Source organism: Meleagris gallopavo, chromosome 2 (genome assembly GCF_000146605.3).
Source record: "Meleagris gallopavo isolate NT-WF06-2002-E0010 breed Aviagen turkey brand Nicholas breeding stock chromosome 2, Turkey_5.1, whole genome shotgun sequence".
In the NCBI taxonomy this organism is placed as follows: Eukaryota; Metazoa; Chordata; class Aves; order Galliformes; family Phasianidae; genus Meleagris; species Meleagris gallopavo.
The window spans coordinates 21,103,835-21,128,949 of record NC_015012.2 but is presented as its reverse complement, the minus strand read 5'-3'; the positions used below and the strand labels follow the sequence as shown (position 1 = coordinate 21,128,949).

General features: G+C 39.7%; 1 protein-coding gene across 2 annotated transcripts in view; it reads right to left on the bottom strand.

Moving 5' to 3' along the window:
• LPGAT1 (lysophosphatidylglycerol acyltransferase 1) overlaps positions 1-25,115 on the bottom strand; it is a 57,991-nt gene that overhangs the window by 16,523 nt on the left and 16,353 nt on the right. For both annotated transcript variants that reach the window (XM_003203864.4, XM_031552363.1), the window contains exons 2-4: positions 16,401-16,519; positions 10,284-10,379; positions 6,955-7,228 (exon numbers count right to left, since the gene is read on the bottom strand). In XM_003203864.4, coding sequence (XP_003203912.1) covers positions 6,955-7,228; positions 10,284-10,379; positions 16,401-16,519 — 489 coding nt within the window. The remainder of the gene's footprint in view (positions 1-6,954; positions 7,229-10,283; positions 10,380-16,400; positions 16,520-25,115) is intronic.

The window sequence follows — 25,115 nt, the reverse complement described above, 5'->3', positions numbered from 1 at the left end:
TGGTTGTTTTTGTTGTGTGTATGTATTGTAGCACACAGAAATCAGCAACTCTGCTCTTTGGTTACAGTCATATAACACATTGGCTCAAATCTTAGGTGCTTCCCCCATTCCCCAAAAGAAGAACTTTAGCATAAAAATCCAACTGTTCTGACCCGCAATAGTCATGCAGAGCCCTTTGGGCAAGTGCCTCACTGCTGGGGTAAGGCAAATAGATAAAGTTAACTTATGTTGCACAACACAGATGGATTTTCAAAGGCAGTTAAAAAAAAACGAAGCAAAAGACCTCAAAGGTTCTTGAATAGTTGAGTTACAGGTGAAAGAGGAAAAAACAGACACTGTATGAAAGGCAAGCAAGCAATGAATAGGAAAAGATGGTCAGTGTTCACAATGGAGATTCCATCCATGAGGTCTCTGGCAGACTGACTGACCCCAGTGTGTGCCCATGCACTTACCAAAATATTCAAAATGAGGAGGTGAAAATGATGCATCAAATCTAAGCCGTAATGATAGTTACTACCAGCAATAGTCAAGGACAGACAGCCTAGCTGTGACCTCTCTCTGCTCTTTCGTCAACCCATCTGGCACATCTTCAACCCACAGAGGTTGCCAAGAGGGAGAGCAGCATACCTGGAAAGCGAGCCAAGGAGGGGGCATGGTGCCAGACACTATTTGGAGTTCAGTTGTCAATTTTATTTCTATTCTGTGGGAACCAGTCATGCCTTGCACCTGAGGTCACATTATGCTCAGGCTTGCAGAGCAGTATATGTTTACATCATGCCCAGCAGTATCGTACAGAATTTTTAAAAAGCTGAATTTAAAAAGCTGACAATTTTAAAAACAGTCATCTGTTGGCAAAAGTAAGAGCTGTAATGAACCAGTACAAAGTGCAAGACTCTTCAAGCCTGTAACTGAGATACCTAAAGAGGAATGACCCTTCATGCAGAGGGGACCTCCCTTGCCAAGTGTTGGGTTCAGGAGGAAACTGGACCAGGTAAATGGAAGATGTCCACTGGAGAGCTAAATCAACAGGCAGAAGTGCCCATCTGGCTCAGCTTAGGAAATGTGCGACACTGGAAACGGTCAGAAACTAGGAGAATATGAGAGAAGTACAGTAAGAGAAGCTCTGTTCGTGGCTCTCCTGCAGTATGCTCTTAGAACCACAGAGAGGATTTGGGACTCAATAAATGTATGGTCTCATCCAAAGCCACCATTCAAGTTTTACTGCACACACAAAGAAAACTGCAGCGCAGACTGAGGCACACTAAGAGCTGCAGTCATTAACACCAACTGGAGCATACCTGACCTGACAAGGACTGACTCACAGGTTTCTACCTGTATTGCATTTGCATTTAATTTAATTAAGCACAAGAAGACATGTACAGCAACACTATCGCCTGTATCTATCAAATATTTTAAAAAGCCAGCCGTGCTGCCACAGTGCCTAACCAACAGTGGGGCTGTACCACTTCATTCCAAATGCAAATATGCTCCCTGAGTCAGGCTAGACAGTATTTCACAATACTTAACTCAGAAGTGAACAGCAGCACGCAATATATGGTTCCAAAATTTGATAATGTGCAAGATACACAGGTCAGGCTGAAACACTGTTAGAAAATGCTGACAGGCACGCAAAGTGAGTGCAGAAGGTACCAGCGGAGGCTCCAGGCCAGGATCATGGCAGAGTGGTTGTCATCTCTCTCGTAAGAAAAGCACTAAGTGCAGAGTCTTTCATTTTAAAAGAAGCAATGTATTAGAGAAAAGCCAATATGAAATTAATAGTAAACTCACATAAGTATTCATTTGGAAATGGATTTCAGAACAAGGCCATTCAATTTATCATTTTCCCAGATGTAAAGAGAGAATGGATGAAGACAAGTAAGTTGTCTGAGTAAGCAACAAAGTTCATTAATTGTAATTAAAAAGTGCCAGATGAATATGGGAGCAATTTCTTATTATTTACAGTAAAATGTTTTTAAATTGTCTATTAAATATTTAGCTACTATTTCAGACTGTTCTTTCAGTGGATAATGGTTCAAACTTCTTTATGGGAAGACTACTGTGGCCCTTCTCATTGCTGATTTCTTACCTTCTACCTTTTGTGAGGCAGAGCTGCTGCATGGATTCCTCACATCAGCTCCAGCCTTGCCTCCAGCCCCTTCCAGGGCAGGGAAAAACCTGCCTGACAGTCTACCAGGAACCCCACATTCAAAACGCAAAGTTCTGAATGTTCAGTCCCCAGAAGTAAGCAAGCAGGTCTTTGGAGCAAGCAGGCCTTACTGCAGCCACCTCCACGGGCAATTTACAAGGACACATTATCAAATCACAGTCACTGAAATATTTCAGCATACTCTGGTTTAAAATAAGCCTTGCATAATCCATCCAACCTCTCATGCTGTTTAAAAAAAGCTTAAATCACCAAGGATTTGGAGAAAATTAATTTTGAAATAAATCTCACTGTTCTCTCTAGGAGGCATCTGTATTTTTAAAGCCACAAAAGTATAGCATACCCTGAAAATGGAAAGACAACTGCAGCAACACAAAGGGGTAAGATCTCTTAATCTCTCAGGATGCTGCTCTTGGGCCTAACTAGACCTCTGCACAAGCTCAGGACAGACTGCTACCCAAGTTATAATACAGCGTGACTTTCAGGTCTGATATCTGTAGAAAGGCAGGCATCAAGCACACCTGTTCCAGTGCTCCTCTTGCCAAGCTTGGCTTTGCCAACACAGCCACAGATGTTTTGAACGTCCCACCTCCAGTAAAAGACACCCTCATCCTTCATTTCTAGTACCTGCTGAAAGACTGAGCAGCCTGACTGCCAGAGGCTTCAGCAACACTAACAGCTGCAGAGGCCAAATTTAAGCTGATCTCTCTGAGGACCGATGTTTCTTCCATAGTGCTTGGGGAAAGTGTCAGCCTGCTTGCCACCTTTAGCACAGGTGGACAGTTTTGAATTCTCAAATCACCTGTAAATGCTACCAGTGATGCTTTTTGAGTTGTACATAAATGTTCAAAACCGCCCTGCAGGGCCTGTCGTGCACAGTGGTACCCAAACCATGCAAGAACAACGTACCTTAACTTAATATCATTGCTGTGTACTTGTCTTGAGTGCTAAGAGAAAAAAAACATTTGAAGACTGAACAACCACATGTAGTGACTGTTTTCTAGTCTAGACAAAAAATAAACAAGTCTCCAAACTTGTGTTTCCACCCCCGTTAAGTCATCACCAGAGGTAAATCTTCGTTACTGTTTTGCTGTATTTTTAACTCTGCATGCAGCAATGGTAAACTGCTTTTTATTTAGTTCAGGCAGATTCTACAAGACATTGCATGGTCTGTGTTGCTCTCACAGCAGACACTTGACTGTCTGCAATCACAAATGTATTGGAATTCAAAGTTTCTTGCTGTCTCCTCCATTTCTAGCCTAGGGTTACCCTCAGCCAACACCACAATCTGCATCTGACTATGAGCAGGGCCTCCCAAACCCATCAGCAGACCATCAGTGTTTACCAAGGAGAAAGAGTAAGCTATGGAAGATGGAAGAGGCCATAGTAGGAAACATTGCCTCCAGCCAAGCTTTGGGATTGCACTCAGAGTAGGAAAGCACCAACAATGAACCTGAAGACTGCAGTTTCCAATTAAAGAAAATATTTACTGGCATTCACTGGTGTTTAGGTGTGGCTTGAGCAGCTTACATCACTCTATACTCAGCCAAAAGAGACTGCTGCCTCCCCAGAGCAGCAATTCCTGCCATTTCCCTCTGCTCATTGGTCTTCTAGTGATCAGCTGGACCATTGACCTCAATGTTAACTCTTTCCTCAAAGATCAGATCTCAGGCAGAACATCTTATCATCCCAGGATCTCTTGGCAACGAGCCACCTGTAAACAAAACCAGAAGCCCCTTTTTCCAGGACTAAAAAACCCAAACAACAAAACCTTCCTAAACATTACTCAAGTCACATTCCTCAAAAAACAGTGAATAAAGAAGTGTGAATTAGAAAAACGAGTTGTGAAGTCCAGTGTCCAGCCCTGCAGCAAACAGAAAACCATCAGAATTGTACGTTCTATGCTACATTTGAGAACAGTAAGATAAGATTTCAATATGGCTGTGGTCAAGCTCATATCATTCTCTTATCAGACAAAATTCCTGTCAGGTGAAATAAAACAGGATTGAAAAGCATCCTAAAGAATGGCTTATCACGAATCAGCTCTGCAGTGTACATCTTCAGTGAGCAACTCTTCCTAACTCCTTTGAATTGCCAGCTGTTCATTGTAAGAGTTGGATCTTCACACATCACAACAACTACAAAGAGCAAAACCAGTTAGATTTTTAGCAGATGATTTCGCTCATTCTAAAGCTCACATGATGACCAATTCTTTCCAACTGAGGAAACACTTGTAACTACAGCCTAGGTGTCTGGTAAAGAAAGTAAAGAAAAACAAAACCAACAAAATCACTGTAAAGCAATTTAATGAAAAGAAGGTGAACTCTAATCATCATTAATAAAGCTTGGAAGTAACAAAAAAGATTGGGGGAATGACAAATAACGGAGAAGAAAGCTTATTATAGCAAGCTGAATAATACAGTTCAGAGCATGAGAAGTAGTGCAGAAGAAAAATGTTTGTGCTGAACCATGAAGTTCAAGTACAGTGCTATAACAAAAAGGCTATAACAAAGAAGTATAACAATACTAAAACAGAAAAGCCACTTCCCAAAGCAAAGGAGTGCGGGAAAGAAGTACAAAAATGTACACACAGTTCTTATGCATGGAACTGGTGAAGCCATAACTGTACATTCTGCATTTTGTTCTGGCAGCCACAGCCAGATGAAGGCAAACTACAGAAGATACAGGCAAGTCTGATTTCACTGAGTCAGGTTTCTTCATGTAAAACAGAAAAAGATGACCATTACCTTGTAAGACTTTCTACAGTAACCTTGTAAATTTATAGAATTATATTTCATCCAACTGAACACATATTCCTGAATTTTCTAAAGGGTAAGCATAAAGCAAAAGCAGTTGGAAGGCAGAATATTAGAGGAAGAGCCTTTGATAACATTGTACAAATCAAGAGTTAAACCTCCATACCTTTCTGGAAAGGAATGTGGTAGAAACATTTTTGTGAAAGAACATAAAAAAGCTCAGCTTCACACATGCTAAATATTACTCTTTCCCAACATACAACATTTATTTTCACTTCTCTTTTTCATCTTTTTATTTAAATGTTTTCATATGCACTACTTTTTTCACTTCGAAATAGGGGTAGCTAGAAGGCAAACGTTCTTCTCCTCCTTCTCTGCTTCTCTTTCCATCTGTCTTTTCAGTAGGATGGGTAGGTAGGCTTTTCATTACATGTCTGAGAGGATTGGTTTATTTTATTACCCAAATCGGTCAACAATTATCAGATGCTCATTTCTCATGAGTCTGAATCATGCCACTCAAAAACAAGTGAAGAAACAATAACAACAAGGAAAATCAAACAAAAACAAAGAAAACCAGTGCTGCTTGATGTTCAGTCAGTATCAGTCAACACGAGGACAAAAACATAAAGCATTTACTTTGACAAGTGCCCTTGGTTCCCTTCCAGAACTAGATGACCTGTAATTCATTAGGGAAACTTCTTATTTTCATACCTTGTTGTCTTTGACAGCAGAAGAAACAGAACAGATCAAACTTTCGCCCCTAAAAAACTTTATTTGAACAAAGAGTGGGCCTTTTTTTTTTTTTTTTTTTTTTAAAGAACTTTCAATATTCTATGAGAGTGAGGGCTTTCTTGAGTCTGTCTTTTCTGAATGTAGGAAACATTATTATGCATTCCACAGCTTGAGTTTCATTTAATTTAAAATCTTCCCTCCTCCAAGAGTATCATCTTCATTCATTTCCTATGTTGACAAGATTCGCTTCTAAACTAAAAATCTGGAAGTAATTTCTGTTTGAAGCTTCCTGCTAACCCTGAAATTTGAACTTAAGCACAAAAAAAGACCCGCCTGCAGCTTCATTAGGATTGATGTTTGCTTCTAAATGAGTACAACTGCTAAATGATTATAATAATTTTGTATTGGTATGGAAATACCAGCATCACCCACCAATAAGAAAACAATAGAAGTCCCCAATCCTCTGTTCCTGTAAGAATAAAAGAAATCTACAACTAGGCTCAATAAAATCCGACTCCACTGTCTGAAAGTGCCAAGAATTGCATATGAAAATCTGAGTGACTAAGAGCATGCAGTCCCATAACTACAGGCATCACTTACATCACTTACATCCCAACTATCCTCTCCCCTGCAGCCCAGGCACCCGAGAACAGCAATGCTGCAGGAATATTTTTGACCCCTCCTCATCACTCCCAGTTACAGGCCCCATACAACCTTTCAAATCTAGTCAGTGACAGCACAACCTCCAGCAACAAAGGTGACAGCCATCTCAAAATAATGATAAAATAATTAAATATAATAATATAAAAAAAAATAAAATATAATAATAAAAGCACTTGAAGTCAATAGTTCAAGAAGAACAAAGAATACAGTACCAGAATGCAAAGAAACTTCAAAAGACAGAAATTAAGATTTAAATATCGTTTGTTCTATATTCCAGAAATACTCGTACTGTAGCCCCACAGCAACACAAAGCAGCATAAACCATAAATCACCACCCTGCTGAACAGAGCAGCCCCACGTTCTTGCTCACTCCCAGTGCTCATTCCAACATCTGCTCTATCCACTGCTTGTGCCGAGACGAGCATTCATGCAGGCACACAATAGACTAAATCAAATGAAAGCTGAAGCGTTTGGTTTTTGTCTCAACATCAAAGATACAATGAAAAATGAAAACATTTATATAAATATGATGGTGCATTATGGGCGTACTTGACATTTTGAGAGACCAATTCAGCTCTCAAAAGGTTTTGTTTAATAACATAAATATGTGGGGCATTCACTTCTCTATATTATCCTTACCTTTTATCACAGCATCTCCACCTGCAGGAGTTCCATTTTCTTGCGGAGCCACAAGTGTTTTCAGAATCACTTGAGTTGCCCCGAGTCTTGGCAGGGTGACATGCTGAAGAAATGGCAAATTGTTTTTCTTGGCAAATGCCTGGCTTGTTTCCCTCCTTTTCCTAAGAAAGCCACCCTCTGGAAATAAAACAATCCATTTCCGATTGCGGCTCCGATAATATTTTTCTAGATGCTCCTTAAGTAATACAAGCTGCTGGTCACGGTGTGCTTTTCCCTAGAAGAAAAGAACACTGACTAAATAAAATGGGTGCTTAAACGATACAACACGTGCCAGGTAACTGTTACATTTCTAAGATTTCTCTCCCTTTTCAGAGATGCAAACAAGCCTCTGTAACAACACAAAATAATCACAGAACCATTAAGGTTGAAAAAGATCACCATCTTGTCCAGCCATCAATCCGTGCCCACTGACCACATCCCTCAGTGCCACATCTCTACGTTTTCTGAATGCCCTCAGGGATGGTGACTCCACCACCTCCCTGGGCAGCCACTGTATCAGCGCTGTTTCCGAGAATGTCTCCTAATATCCAACCTGAATCTCCTCTGGTGCAACTTGAGGCCGTTCCCTCTCATCATATCACTAGTTATGTGAGAGGAGGATGCTGATCCCCGCTTGCCACCACCTGCTTTCTGGCAGGTGTAGAGAGCAGTAAGATCTCCCCCGAGTCTCCTCGTCTCCAGACTGAACCCCAGCTCCCTCATCTGCTCCCCTAAGACATGTGTTCCAGCCCCTCACAGCTCTGTTGCCCTTCTTTAGACAGTATTCTCCTCAGAGTACCCACTGGTGGCCTGGTACATTTATTTCACAAATAAAAATACTCTTGAGAGGGAGGATGAAAGTCTCTGATGACTTCTCTGCAGGAGTGATGTCCGGACAGTGACCAGGCACTCTACATACCAGAGGCACGGACTCACAGAGTTCCCTGGTGAATTCATTAAACTGAATTCTGCAAATGCAAACTGGGTCAAGCTGTTCTTCCAAGGTCCAGATACTATCAGTACTTTCTGCAAGCCAACAGTAACTTTGCGGGCATCACCTTCCATACACTCCTCCCCCTCAGGACCAGTGCAGCTGACAGAAGCCAGAGCAGGACAGCAGCTTTTAGTTTGACAATTAGCAGTATACAGGGTACAGCCAGGTAATAATTAAACCCAAAGGACTAAAGGTAGGGAAAAAAGCCTCATTAATTTCTCCTCTTTAATGTACTAGGACGACTATTTCCACTTAAGACAGTAAGATTTGACCTTAATTACTGCAAAAATACCAACAGAATCTTCAGCAACAGTCTTCTCTACTTTCACCTTCACACAGTAAGAGCAAGCCATCCAAATTTTCACAGGCAGGAGTTTACATTAATTAGTGTTACATGGGCTCTGAAAGTTCAAGGTAGTTGTCACAAACACCTTTCTCTGTGCTTTTTTTTTTTTTTAATTCTTGGAAGGAAGGAAAATGGGAGGAGTGAGGTTGATCAAAGACAAGAAACAGTATTTTATCAATGATAAGTTTTGCAAAAGAGTTCTTCCCAGATTTTCATATCTCACCACTGCAATTATTTCCAACTTAACCTCATGAAAAAGGAGGAATGAGCTCTGTCTGCTCATATTTACGGAATTAAAGAGCAATATAAAAGTTCCTCAGTTAAAACAATTCTTTGACACCAGAACCAGAGGACTCCAGGATAGCAAAGTAGTTAAGAAAAGAGCAGCAAGCAATACATTTTTTGCAAGTTAAATATTACAACTTCCCAAAACCTAGACATACTTAGCAGATACAGCAGGTGCATAAAATGAAGTTTAGCCAACACTGTGAGGTTTAAGATGTGGCTGTAATATAGAAAAATCTACCAAACTAAAGGGAAAGAAAACAGATAAAAGTACCCATGACAACTGGTGGATCACTGGAGAGTCCTGGAACACAAATGCACTTAACATCCTATCCAGCGAGAAGTCTCACAAAGGAGAAACTCCTCAGCGTGACCAATTCTTGAAGGTCATGGCTAGCTGCTTGGTATCATGGTGAACAGGCTCAGCTACCTTTCCTTTAGAGGAAAGAAAGCAGGTAGCAGCAGATTGGTGACATTCTTCAGGGTGCCCTGCACTTTGCATCATCACTAAGGCAAGTTACAGACAGCTTTCTAGAAAACTTCTCAATGGGAGAAGAGAAAGCACCAGTCTCTAGCAGACATCAAAAGCATTCCTGAGCTGTTGTTGCTGCTCATGGAAAGGAGGCTAACACACCTTTTTAAACCACTCCGTTGTGCCGTGATCAAACTACATTATTTCACAGAAAAAGACAAAACAAAACAAGTATTTGCTCATCCAAATATTAATAGGGCCTTTCTAAAATTAGGTAAGATTATTACTCATCCCAAGTATTTCAGCTTTTTATCAATGGGAAAAATAATCAAACACTTCAGCAACACCCTATTTTCATGCAGTCTAAAAGACACAATGACATGATTTTATGTGTGTTGTTGCAGACTTCAGTCACTACACAAAAAGAGGAACGGTTCTTTTTTCAGCTCAGTAACGGTTTCATAACTGAAACTGCAACAATGCATTCAGAAATCATAATTAACAAACTGACAGCCACGTGTACCTCAAAATATTTATTTTGTGAATTTCAACTACTGAAATGGATTTATATTTATGAAGTGTCCCTGTTCTTTTCTGTACTCTTCCAGTATGTTATCGTCTCCCTCTAGAGACCTTCATTTTGTCTTGATGTTTGATGTTTCCTAGACTTGCCTCTAGTCTTTGTTACAAATCTCACTGTAGATTTTTTTATTGCCATGAAATAAGTATTTATTTATTTCAGAGAAAATTAGATTACCGTCCTCTGAAAAGTTAAAAATGTGAATATTCTGTCTACCACAGACTGTTTAAAAGTCCAAATGAAAACAAGGACAGGGAAGAAACGTATGCTGGATGTTACAGTCTCATAACTGACACCAGATCCATGCTGATCAGTGGACTTACTACAATTCTACTTTTGGAGTGTAGTTTTATCAACAGATGTCAAACTTCAAAGTAACCACACACCACTCCCCACTCCTCCAAACAAAACAATCTAACTGCTGTGCCTACACAAGGAACTCAAACTGAAAAAAAAATAATAAGCTGGATAAGCTCAACCCAAATACACACATTTCAGCATAGTTATTTCATCCTGAAAACCAACCTGGATGGGCTTGCGTGAGGTAAGACCCATAGCATCCCAATACCCCAAACATTAGGATAAATCGAAGCACTGTTATGTTACCACTTACCTGTCTTATAAAGAAGTCTCCATGGATTAATGAGACAATGCCAAAATTTGTATACTTAAAAATATGATCCATCAGCCACATCATCTGACGGACAACCTGAAAAGTTCAGAAAAAAGCTGAGTAAATATGTGCAGAGAAGCATGCACATACAGGTCATGGAGAAGCAACAGAACTAGCAAATACATGGAAGAAAATCCTTTATGTGTCTGTGCATCAAAGTATAAAGCAACACAAGTGCTACACTTCTCCCTCAAGAATGGTGTTAAGCACAAAGTGCTTTTTCATAATGTAAGATGCAATTCTACACTGTTAGCCACATGCTGTGGTCAATTCTACTCAGTGTTTTTATGGGACGCGTAGCACTTCTTACAGATGTGCCATCACAATTTGAAGAAATCAGCAGACTAAACCCATTTTTGGTGTTTGTTAAAAGTCCACAAAACAACACGAATTTGTGTTTGAAATCTCTAAGTGATTTACATCTGCAACAAAACCAAACAGGTTTTCTTACATATTTTGTACTTGACAGCTAAGGGATGAGGTCATTTTGTTCTCTGTTGTTGAGCTGCACATGCTCCATGTGTGCTCCCTATAACCTTTGAACAGTGCCATCACCAAGACCTATGCACAGCCTATATACCATTGCTAGTTTCTCTCACAGCAGAGCAACCAGCCACACGCAGCTGACAATTTCACTAAGACATAAAATGCTTCTTGTCCTGGCCAAGCAGCATGGTGAGAAAGCAAAAGCAGATACGGAACTATTAGAATCACCTCGATCATAACTTCTATAGAACAAAGAAAGGTATTTCAAATCTCAAAAGACTGATATCAGTAAGAGAATAATCAGTAAGGGAATTGTCCTAGTGGTAAATAACAGAAGGGGAAAACTTCTGCCTCCAAGGTCCTTCCCCTCAGTAGCTCTATGTGTATATGTTAAGAGGGGTAGGAGTCGGCTCTCCAACACTGGAAAATCCAGTGCCTCTTATATGCTTCCCACCATGTATGAGGCTGACTGCCTTCACTCTCCCCTAGCTTAGAAGGCCACACAGAGACTGATCCAAGTTTAGTGAAAGTTAGATCATGTAACAAAACACTTTTCCATTTACCACAGTCAAAAAAGAATATGGAGAACTATGGTATTTCTCTGATAGTCAGAAGATTTTTGGGTTCGGGTTTTTTTTTTTTTTTTCATCTTAAATGTGTAACTTATACTTGGCATCTTTCATTTGTCCAAGATACATAGCTTGGAGGCAAAGGAAAAAAAATGCACTGTTCACACATTAGTTGATTATATCCACCATTAAGGTGTAGCCTGCACTTCCCTTCAAGCCCTAGAGGCTTACACAGTAGCAGCAATACGCAGGCCTCACATATTCAACAGTAATTCTCACAAAATAGTTTGGTACAGCCAAGGATGGTGAAAACAGGTAAAAGCCACATCTCTGCATGTCTAAGTGGCATTTGTAGAAAAAAATGATTATAGTTCTTGCAGGAATTCTATTTTACATGAAAAAAGCAAACAGTCACAAGAAAAAAAACCCAAAACACCTACCTTGATAATCTGCTCTATCTATCTACAATTGCAGCACCAGACTTTCTTCCAAATACATCTAATAGTCTCTTGGATGCTCTGATTACCCATTCTCCCTTTTGACCACAGAAGCTATAAATGAATCCTGCATTATATGTTTAAAGAAAAGTAACTACCACATACTCTGTTTCTTTTCCTTATCCATAAACAATTGTGGCCAGATGTTTAGTGAGGTGACGTTTTCACACACTCAGAAGAACAAAACTACCAAAGAACGCCTAAGATGCTTTATTGCCTTAGACACAGGGCTGACCTCTCAGCTAAACCTGAATGTTACAGAATGCAGTAAGAACCACTCAGCTTTGGTGGGTTTTTAGTATCAGCAAACTTTCTGTTTGAAGATTTTGGATAGTGCAAGAGTACTGGTTCCTGGGCCATCCAGCATTACCGCAAGTAGAAAAAGAAAACCATGTTTGAAAGAGGGGCAGTTCTCAAAGACATGAAAAGTCACAATATCATCAGTTCACATCCACACATCCTGAGAATAAATGTCATAGGGAAATGCAACTTTGTGACCATCAAGTTAAAAATAGCACTCAGATTCCACTAATGATGTTTTAGTGGAACGCAGTACCCATATGACTCTCTGTTCATCTATTACTTTGGCTTTTTGACAAATATTGTTCTATTCTATTAATTAGAAACTAAACCAACATAATCTGCTTTGCTGGAAGAGATGAGCAAACTTAATAATCTGCTCCCCCGAACAGCAATGGTTTGGGTCTTCTGAGGAGTCAGCCTTAGAAGTACTGTGGCACCCCATGAGGAACAGCTGCCCAGCAATGCTGAGGCTCCTCTCCTCCCACACAACTTTGTATGGCTGTGTATCACCTGGGCATTTAGCTCACAATTTCAGAGGACTTCATTTCTAACACAAAAGTTTATCATTGATCTTCAGGTCCGAAGTCCATCTCGTTGTGTTCCAGGTGACACAGATCTTCTAACCAGTATCCCTGAACATGCAGTTTGCTGCCAAACGGGCTACAAAGAGGCAAACTCCATAGTAAGGAGTACAAAGAAGAAATAAATATTTTAATGCGTATTAATTCATGAACAACAGACACACACACACACCCCCCATCAAAAAGGGGAAGATCAAAGGGTACAACACAATCATCTTGTTTGCAATCAAAAGGCAAACGAGATTACTGGATATTCATTTTGTTCCACTACCAAAGGCAGAACAGAAAAAGCTGCAGGAGAATGGTGGTGGTTTTTACCCTCAGGAACAAAACAATGCTTATCAGTGGAATTTCTTATCGAGCATTTCAAGTATGCTAAGCAAAGACATTAAAAATGCTTTGAACACAAACTCATAGGTGTTCATGGACAGAAATAATTTTTGGGTTTTTTTGCTCCACCCTTCCTGTTTAAGTTAAATACAGAATGTTGATAATAGTTTCTGATGTTTTAATAGGAAATCTAGGTACTTCCTATTCACAGGCTCATTTTGGTTTCATTCTGCATAGATACATAACAACGCAATGCAAACAGACAGACTTTCATTTTCAAAGCACTTGCCTATAACAACTATGAAACTCAGATGTGCATTGAAACTTGCACTAAAACAGCTACAAGCTGTATTTTTTCTTCCTCTCCACTGCGCTCATTCTGCTCTTAATAAGAATAAAACAACTCGGTCAAATCTATCAGCCCTAATCCAGGCAGAAAGCAACAACAGGAGCGTTCTAACCTACTTTTTAACATTAAAGGTTATGAGACCTCAACTAAGTTACTAAGAGTTCAATAATTTCACAAACTGGAACAATTTCTAGAGCTATATATAAGTGTGCTCAGGTCACATAGAATCAGCACAAACCTGCTACTGTGTGGCTGATCTTATGGCACTTGTTAAAACAACCCCATGCCAGGCCTTCCACTATGTGCAGCTTTTAGCTAAGTTCCACTTCCCTAACAGAATGTGTTTTCCTTACTCACCTAAATTAATCTCAAAGAGAAGAAACAGCTTAACAAATGTATTTTAACTTACCGTTCAATAAGATTGTTTGCTTAAAACAGATAGGGTACACTGGCATTTATAAATAATTGCTAGGAAAAAATGCTAGGAAAAAACCATCACAGTTCCTGACCTGGCCTGTAGGAAACCTACTGTCAAACTGCAAAAAATTTCTGGCATTCTACTTTGCTACACAGAAAAACACAACTTTGTCTTAAATCAGACACTTCTGATGTTTTAAATTAACAACAAAAAAGGCAGCAGCAAGGGGAGAAGTGCTTGTTGACTACAGCTGGATTCGACTCCATGCTGCCTTGCAAAGCAGAGCAAAATTTCAGACCACCATGGGAGGAAGTTCTGCCACTGCCATGTCAGCAAGAGACCAGCTCTGGTCCATGACTTCCCATCTCCATGCCCCCTTCTGTGTGAAATGGAAAGGAGCCTCCCGCCTACACAAAGTACCTTGAACTAAAAAGTGTCGCTCAAGTGCTAAAAAGTGTTTCAGAATTAACACAGCTTAGCTGTCCTAAACAAAATGAAAGCAATTGCTATCTTGTTACTTGCAGTTGAATATCAAGGTTACAGAGGACTTCATGTTTAAATTAAACTGTTAAAAAACAAACCCAAACAAAAACCTGTCTTGTTTAAATAGTAGCTTATTGCGTAATGATTTCTTTTCTTCCTCCAGTGGTTTCACGGTCTCTCCAAGATAAGACAATTCTCCTGTTCAGAAATACGAAGCTATTTAAAAATACCTGACTCAGCAAGTTCCATCAAGGATAAACTATTCTGATCTTTCTCCTTATTTTTAGACAGTTGTACCACTCACACAATATTTTAAGCATGCGCTAACATTTGTGCTCTTTTATTTATTTATTTATTAGCTAAAAAACTATTAAAGCCACTCAAGGCTCTGGACATAATTGTTCCAAGCACAACAACGAAAACCCCATAAGGAAACATGCAGATTTCTATGGCTGCTTTGCTTTTCTGAAAACCCACAAACCTAACATTCCCCACACTGAAGGCTGTTTGCCACCTCAACACCTAATTCCATTTTTAGCATCTTCTGCACTTACCAAAACTCATTCTGTCTAAGCTGAAACTTTTTAGCTATGGAGTGAAATAGGATCAATATGACTTAGATTTAAAAACAGATATATAAACTAGGATGCATATATGTGAGAAGGGGACAGACTCTGACAGGAGTTCTGACAGGACAAGGGGAAATGGTTTCAGACTAAAAGTGGGGAGATTTAGATTGGATATATGGAAGGGTTTTTTTGTTTGTTTGTTTGTTTTTTACTATCAGGTTGTTGAGGCACTGGCACAGGTTGCCCAGAGAGGCAGTGGATGTTCCATCCATGGAGACACTCAAGGTCAGGCTGGGGGGGCTCTGAGCAGCCTGATCTGCTGTAAACATCCCTGTTCAGTGCAGGGGAGTTGGACTGGATGCCTTTATGGGTCCCTTCCAATTCAAATAATTTTACAATTCTATGAGTCAATTAACTTCTATGATGTTTAAATTAGGAGACATCAGCAGTCAAGCCTATATGACGTACGTATCCATACAATTCTATCCTTCTAGCTGAACCTTTACCAAGATTGTCCCATGCATAACTTTGATGAAGAGAATTAAAAAGTGTTCATTCTACTCATTTAGGTATGTACAATACAGAATACCATATATACCTAACTTCCTCAATTCCCAAAGGAAATAAAGCAATTAAAAGTAGTGTTAGAACACTGTCTACTCTAGGTATAGCAGGAAGAAGTTAGTCTCTTCCATCACCCTTGAGCAGCATTTTCGTACTTTCCATTTCAAAGACTTGAGGGCTTTTGTTTATTACATTAGCTCAGCACAACATCTGGGAAAGACTGTACAAAAACTGGAAGAAATGCAGTGTACACAATGTGCATGAATGTACATTAAGAAGAACAGCATCAGTTACAGGTTGCACAGATACAATCAAGAGCAGCTGTTGTTTTCCTCATTTCCCCACAGTATGATGGCAGGAAAGAAGTACGTTAAGACAGACACAGCTGATGCAGCATTTCAGCTTGCCAGGCATGTACCTATCCCTCTGCAACCTAAACATACATACGTCTTCCCTTTAATTACCCCAGTTTCCAGTTTCTGATTTTCTACCAAAATCCCATAGCTGCTTCTGACTTCATGAGAAAAATTCTACATCAAGATAAAGTCACAACCTAAAAGCTAAACCCATGATGGTTTGCATAAAGTTGGTACGAACTGCACAGAGATATATGGTGAGAGGAAGAAGGACACAGTTACCTTCAAGGAATCTGCTTCCCTCCATGCTAACCTAGACTGCACACTGAGTTTGTAACTGACCTCTGAAGGCAACACAGTGGTCTAAAACCTTCTCCAATCTACTGTCACATTAATCCAAAATCTAACCAAAAATTTCCCGTATTCAAAGCCCTGTGATTATTTGATAGATTAACACACAAATGAAAGTGATCAGCACTGCACTGAGATGCAGGCACACCCATGATTACAAATTACAAACAGAAGCTGTCCCACTCCCCAGATGTAGCCTACCGTGCCTTTATCCTGAAGGCACATCATCAGAGTGCAGACATCACCCGTTGCTTGATGGTTCACCAGCACCACAGCTTCATCTTCTGATACCGCTTTAACATCATCACCCCATTCCACTACTATTAAAAAAGAAAAATAAAAGGTAAACTTTACAATGACCACATTGCTAATTTCACTATTAAAAACTAAAATAAATAAATTAAAAAAAAAAAATCAAAGACCTCCACATCCAGTAATAATGAAGAAACCTACATGCTACATGTGAATTTAAACTGGCACATAGCATAACATACGCTATATTAGCAAGACCATTTTTTCAAGCAGAGGGATTCAGCTTAGTTGTAAATCGCATGCACAGAATAAGAACAAAACAAAAATACTCTATCAGTACATATGCAGAGAGATTGATCTTTTTGTGTCATTACACTATTCTATATTTAGGGTCTCTAAATTACATAAGCTTTTGACCCAGCTTTCAAATTCAACTGACTCATTAGATTTTTTTTTTTAATCAGGTTGTAAGAAAAAATGTTTATTCATTTATTTATTGCTAAAGCTCATCAAGTTTGTTCATGTCTACATTTGCTACTATCAAACTACGTTGGTAAAAGCAAAACAATAAAAAAGATTTAGTTGGAACATTCCATTTAAAATACTTCATTAAATAGACTTAGTCATTCACATCTAAACAAGTCAGCTACAGGCAAGAAAATAGGTTCAGAGAACAAGCTGCTCAGATAACAGAAACTATTAGTCACAGTTTTGTAGACCAGAGACCAGATACTCCAGTGGCAAGAACAACATCAGGATGAAGCCACAGCTGCTGATCATCCAGCATCCCAACTCACTAGCAAAAATATGCCAAGGTAAGGAGGAATTAGAACTGCATCATCATAAAGTAAATAAACAGAAGAAGGCCTCCTGCAGAAAAGCACAGGATGGAAAACTGAAGAGTGTCTGCCATAAATCAAAACCTGGCCTATGCCTATTGCTGGTACCAGAGCAAAGAGATCACTGTTCAGAGCCTGGCCCTTTTCGACAAATACAAAGCTACTGCAACACAAAGGACAGGATGGGGGAAGCTGAGCAGTTCTGTGAAGTTCAACAGGAAGAGGAAGATGCCATGCCCATGCATGTAGGACACAACTATTTTTCTAGACTCTCAGGATCTCAAGTGCTTTTCGCTGGCTATTATTTCCATTTCTGACATCAAAGGAAGTACATCACCTTCACTACTGGACTTTAGTACTTTTAAGGAAGGCTTTATTAACATTCTCCAGGCAGCAGACAGCTCTCTTTCAAGGACAATTACAGGCTTATGCTTGCTGTTTCCTAAGCTGTAGTTTAACTGATGCAAAACCCATAGGCTACACATTGAAGGTGTGAAGCAATAAACCATGCGTGGCTTCCCTGTCCTCGAAGAAATTCCATTAGCATCATACAGTTGAAACCTGCTATTTCTATTAACTTCTAGCAGCTTCAGAGTTAGTACTGAACCAAGTCAAACACAAGGTTAAATACATAAAAATGTTCTATTTGGTGACAAGTAGGTAGAATCAAACTACACACACAAATGGGAAAACCTGTTTATTCCATAACATTAACCTCCTTTCCTTTCCTTGACAAAAACTAAGCATGGATCCTTCCTCATTTCTCTTAACATGAGCTCTGAGGATCCCCTTTATTCTTGTGGAATAATCACTGGATGTGACTTGTCCCGATGTCTTCCTCTGGAGATCTGATCATATGATTCTACCATTCTATGAGACGTTACAATGTTGAGAAAACTTCCAGGACAGAATACAGTGAACGTACAAAGAACCTGTTCAAGAATGGCTCCCCAGGCAACATAAGGTGCAGCCCTGTGGTTGGCAGCACCAGGGGAGCTTGGGGCGCTGGTTCCAAGAGAAACAGCACAGAGAGCAGAACGAAGTAGCAACTCCATGGCCAGGCTCTGATAACACCAAAGGGATCAGAACTTGGTGGTACCATGGAACCAATAATCAGCATAGTTGTTATCCTGAGCCAACAGTTTTTCTTTTTTTTTGTTGTTTGTGAAAACATGGCCCTGGGTGAACTTTGCTTACTATATGTTTGTTGTAATAGCAAAACACATCTCCATCCCAAAGGCTACCTGCCTCCACCCCTCACCAAGCACACCCTCTTAATTTTTTAGCCTACACCATCAAAAGCAAAGCCAAAAGTATGTATGACTAGTCACTAAAGCTCCACCCAAAAGTAAGAAAACAGCATAAAAACAGCTTAAAAGAGGAGGAATTTTAGGAAAGATCCCATCACTGACAGCTGAGACCAGTTGACAGGCTGAGCCTCTCCCTGCCCCATAGGGACACCTCTTGGGTGAGATTCACACGCTCCCTGGTACCAGGTGCTTTCCCAGGAAACTCAGAAATCTCTACAGAACTGTTCCATGATTTAACACATCTCTGGTTGGCTGTATATCCACATTCCTGGTACCTGCACGGGCATTGCAGACAGTGTATTTATCTCCAGCAATCAAAAAGAATCTAGAAGCTGTCGTTCCAATAAACAGCACTAGTCACTAATCTAGCCATGAAAGTTCTCATTGAACGTGGCCATACTCCTTTAGTGAAGGCTGTATTAGTTCAGTCAAATGTGACTAAGCTGAAGGTGCACTGAGCTATTTGTGCATCTGTACTCGTGACAATTCATAAATGAGCATTACTCAGAATCCAAGCCAAGCTGCCCCCAGTCCCTCTGACATCTGAGGACAAGCTGGAACACAAGGGGGTATTTCTGCTGCCAAACCTTCTTAACCTTTAATGAAACACAAAAATTGGCATCATGGACAGGACTGACATGGATAAACTGCTGCAAAAACATAATAATAAACTGCTGCCCTTTAGCAGACCACAAAAGAATGGGCTCAAAAGTTTTGGAAGAATGAAGAGAAGGTGGCAGAGTGCACTGAATTCATTCCTGGATAGATATCCTTAATTCCACGGAAGGCACAAAATGGAAGCAGCAGTCATAGTTGACCATGCACCTTACTTATCAAGTATTTCATGTTCCTGTGCATGGCAGTACCCAACTACACAAAAAGGTAAGATGAAAGAAGAACTGTTTGAAGGGAAACATATTAAGAATGTACTCATTTTGAAATCATTACCTCAGCATCTTTATTACATCGCCAATATACAGTAGTTCAACTTAACTGCAACTTTCCAGAAGCCACAAAACCAGAGTGCTGAATATATTGAGCACCTACAAAATAAGGTGGATCACAAGCACCTAAATATTACCACATAATGTGATTTTATTTCCAGATCACTCAGTGCTATAGATGCTTCCTTGGAACACATCAGTTCATATTATTAATCATTTCCAGTATACAGTAGTTGTGACCTGACTTGGAAATTTTCAGACAATGGAAAATTGAGAAAATAAGCTTCTGCTGATACACTGAAGAGTAGTACACCTACTCTCGTTAAGGTACAATACACAGCAAACTCACAGCCAGCTCACAATGCACTACCAAGTTTCAGCTGCAGTGGTATTAGGAAACATTCTCCCAGAGAGTGGCCAGGCACTGCCCAGGGAGGTGCTGGAGTCACCATTCCTGGAGGCGTTCAAGAAACGTGTAGATGAGGTACTAAGGGACATGGTTTAGTGGGGAAATATTGGTGGTAGGTGAATGGTTGGACTAGATAATCTTGGAGGTCTTCTCCAACGTTGAGGATTCCACGATTCTATGATAATACCTGGCAAACTCCCATCCGGCTCACAATATGCTACCAAGTTTTAGTTGCAGTAGTAGTAACAAGAGGGGTCCTGCTGCCCTTCAGTTGATTTATTCAACTCATTTTATCTACCAACTGGTGGGACTAATAACTCAATCTCTGTACCCAGCAGACAGGAAGTAATGTACTGAATCACAGTAATTCAATCCTACCTCCTTGAGTTCCTTTCCCCTCTGTCATTTCTCCTCAGGCAATCAGACTTGTCTCTTGTGTTCAACATCACCTTATTGCCAATTGATTGAATTGATTAACAAAGAGAAAAGAATCAGTTACTACAAGTCCTTCACATATCATTGCTGGATGGGAAACAACAGTAAACCACAGAAGCATGCACACAAACCACTGCTGCTACCACAATTTTTTTAAAAGAAGAAAAACCTCCAAATATCGAGCTTAAGCTCACAGTGCCCTTTAAACTCAGTGGAGGAAGAAATGCCCATCTTAGATTTTCCCCCTGCGCTAAAATTTTTAAAACAAGCACCTTTTCCTTTAAGAAAAGGCTGTGCCATGACATTCCATCCCAACCAAAAACAGTGAAATCAAAACCTCAGATGCATGGCAGCAGAACCAGGAACTGTGCTTTGCTTCACTGTAACACGACAAAAGAGGTTCAAAGGCAAAATATTTGCTGCTCAGGGTGCCTGAAAATCAGCAAGCAGTACTCTATGACTTCTTTCTATTCCCAAGACATACTCTGTAATGTGTCTCTACAGTCTTGCAATCGTTGGATTTCTGCACAGGTGGTTTCACATAATATAAATAAAGGCAGGCAGGAAAAGGCCAAACCAGTCCATAAACTGTTGACATTGACAAGTTTGGTTATTGGAAATCGTAGTAAATTCAGCATCAAGCAAATCTGGTAATCCTGATTAGAAATGAAATCTTTTACCCACAGGAGTGACAGAAAAATGGCTTTGCTGCAAGAGAGACTTCATATGGGACATAGTGGGAATCTGGGATTCTCCAGTAAAGGATGAAGACACAGCACACAATGGCAAATTAACAGACAGAAAGATTTATCCTTCCAAGTCTGAAATACACACAAGTCTCTTTAAAGCCAAGAATATATTTCAAAAAAGGAGCTACAAAGTGAGCTTTTTATGAGCTAATCCTTGCAAAGCTTGAAGTATAAAACAATTAAAAATGTTTGGGTTTTTTTTTTTTCCCCTCACATTGTAGCTAAACCACTGCACATCTAGGTGTAGCTATGGAGAGCTTTCAGAACACTTGGCTGCGTAACTGCGTGCAGGTAAGTGATGCTATGAATAAATATTCAAGCGTTTTAATTGCAGTATGTCATTAGGCTAGACAAATCACCACTCAGCTAACTAACAGTTCAGTAGATTTATGTTGTGCTTTTATACCTGGCCAGAATGGCAGCCCAGTATTCTGCTCTTTGTCTAGAGGGGAAGCAGCCCTTTGACTAGAAGCACATGAATAATTTCTTTTGTATACTGCATCTTAAAACTTCTACTCTCGCCTCTTTTTTGTTGTTAGTAATGTGTGCCATAAGAATCAGTATTAAGTTATAAAGGTGTTGGTTAAATTTTAGTTAACACTTGGGTTTATTATTATTTTGAAATCACATTGGGTTTCAGCTTCTTTCCCCACTGAGCTGGAAAACTGGAAAGTCTCCTGCCAGAAATTTCAGCAGCCATCAGAAGATGAGAAGAAACCAGACTTGGTTTATTTTTCTTCTGATCATTTGTAATCATAGGCATCCATAAAGCAAGACTTCAAGAAGAACAGTTCCAAGAAGACACAGGTTAGCAACAGATAAAACTGAACAGTACCACTTTTTGTCAACCACTTGCAAACCTTTAATAAGAAATGCATGGGGTTATTAGTAGATACTCTCCTTCGCTCCCTCGAAAGTAACCCTGCATCCTAGAAGGGATTTTATCATTAGGTATTCAATCGGAATTGCAGCTTACAACAACCAGGTTTCTACATTTTTAATATTTCCCCTCATGCTCCATCATTTGTTTTTGGGAAGTTACACTTGTGTGTGCCCATTCTCAAGCAGCTAGTTAAAGTAGCTGCAGCTGGAGCTGCACAAACGTTCACAAATGTTGAACTCATTTGTGTCTCCTTTATGAATGGGAGTGTCCAATAGCTGGCACTAAGAAGTTTCACCTTTGGCATCACTTATGGTATATTACTTAACACATCTAGGTTTCACTGAAAAAAAGTGGATAAAGAAATGTAAACGGCGTCCACCCCCACCTCCTTTGCTAAAAGGATAAAGGCATTTGTCTCTGCAAATTGATATACTTGCCTATGGTAAAAGCCAAAACAAGAAAACAATGGGCTAAGTATTTTAGAATGCAATTACATTTTTGTTTTTTAAATATTTAAAAATTATTTAAATATTTAAAATATTTTAGGGTCAGAATTAAAAACCTCTAAAAAAATTAGACATTTTCTATCAGAAAGAGGAAGAACAGCTCTTTCAACTCGCCCAAAAGAAGAGCATCTTTCACACCTAACTCAAATCATGGTGCCATCAAGCAATTTTTATTTCCCTTTGAGAAAAACCCTTATCAAAGAGAGCTAAGTAAGGAGAACAAGCTGGGAGGGAGAAACCCACAAATGAAAGAAACCTGTTCCTATAGTACATGTAAATATACTAAGTCTTAGTTTAAGACATCCCAACTGCCGTTTTAATTCTTCTGTGGCAAATAATTTCATACTCCTCCACACTTTATTTTAGAGAGCAACCTGTATTCCCCTTTACTTTCACTTCCATTCTTTTTGGCTTCTCCTTTTACTGCTGCAGTTTACTGACACCTGCTTTGTGGAGAAGTTGGCTTCGGTAGTCACAATATTGATGCTGTAAGTCAATCCCTCCTCTTATTGCAATTAGCAATCAGAGGTGGTAAAAACAAGTGACAATTAGAATAGAGATGCCCTGTAGCTCTTGTAACTCTCATCAACCCAAGAACCATGTTCTTCTTAATGCACAGAAGTTCCATTTGGAAACAGATCTTAGTGATGACTGCTATTGAAGACTGACTTCATTTTCCTGGAATGCGTGTTTTCAAGACCTCAGGGGTACAATTTTCTTGAGTTCTATAATTCACTGGCACAAGAGATAACGTTTGTGGCTGAAGAGAGGGCTCCTTTTACCCGTGTGTGACTGAGAATCAATAGCAGTGAAACCTAAGCTTGTCTTCCACGAAGAGAACATCTTCCACTGATTTCAGCACAGACAACATCATTTCAAGAGCTTCTGATCAGAATTATGCCATGCAATCAGTTTATACGATACAAAAACTTATGAATTTAAATTTCATCAGGGCAGAAAAGCAATGCTGACTACAGCCACCAAAGGCACAATTCCAGTACAACTTACATGCCTCACAAGGATGCATCTTTCATGGAGCATACCCTTGATATTTTCTGCAGGACTCCAATTGCTACTTCATGCCACTCCCACAGCTCTGCTTGATTTCCAGAGACACCCAAGCCTTACTACTTGCCTTTCTGACCATGCAAACTCAAACCCTGTTCATTTATAGTGGTTACTGCTTCCAAGCAGTGGTACAAGACAGGCAGTGCTCACATCCTCACCACCCACATTTCCCTGCGCAACGTGAACACTGCCGTTATGCCTGTTTTCGTGACTAGGCTGGTAATAAACTGCAGCAGACAAGAAGCAATTCCACTGTCTGCTTTGCTGCTTCTATTATTAGAATAGCAACTCCAAAACTGAAGAATGGGATGGAGTGCTGAAATCCTTTTGAAGTATCTCGAGCTCATGAGTCAGACCATTTGCAGACAGAGCGAGCTGTACAGCGCGTTCCTCCCCAGTGACAGATAAAATACATTAAGCATTAACTACCCAGAGGAACATCAATGCATTTGTGAACTAATATAATATCCTGAAGCTCTAATACCTAACATATTGCAGATGTTGTAATGGGCAGAAATGCTGTTTGTTTGAAGCCTAGAAGGAGAGACAAAACAACAGGGCACCGTTTCAAGTTTTTTGTTGCCTTTGAAGAATAATTCTTCAATTTTTAACGCAAGAAATGAAACACCAGAACAAGGAAAGGTTATTTGGACACATTAAAAAAAAGAAAAATCAAACAGACTTAAATATTGAAGTAAAAAATTGCAAGCAATTTCAAATCACACAAAACATGATCTAGGTAGAAACACACTGTCTCCAAGGTCTTAGAAGAATCTGAACCAACTGTAAGCACACTTCAGACAGACCGTTATTGCTTCACTTTGTATTTAAAGCTGACAGTACCATTTTGGTCACTCCTAGTTACATTGTGGAAAGAAACTTCATCAATCCATGTTTAAAAATATGGATTTCCAACATTACTGAAGTTCATAGCACTGCCTTTCAAACTGTAAAGCAGAAGGAGATGGATAGATAAGCTAAAGATGACTTTTGCTGGCTAAAAGCCTCTAAACATTTGAGGAGTGGTCAAAAAACCACAACACTGTGATGACAGAAGCAAGTAAACACTTATGTAGCACAAGTGCTAAAGAGGCTCTGAATAGGGGGAATCTCTGTTAAGTTCTTAAACAAATCAGAGCCATAATTTTCAGCTTTCCATGACATGGCAAGAAAGAAATCTGCTAAAAGTCACAAGGCCGCAAGACTGCTCATATGAAAAAAATTATCCTGAAAAATTTTTGTCCACTCATGTTCTCCCGCTCCCTAGGACGACAGTAATGATTTGAAACCAGAGCCATCAAAACACAAAAGATTTTCTACCAGTTTGCACTTTGCATCATCCAACCCCAGAGTGCAGACAACAACAGAAACACCGCGGTCATTCCTTACATTCAGGATATCTTTATGAAAACTTCCACATGTATGAGCTGGGGAACTTGTACCCTCCTGGATTCTAGTTAGAAAAAAGTGAGGTGGGATCCCCTCTGCATACAGTCAGAAAAGAATGAGAAATTAAAAAAA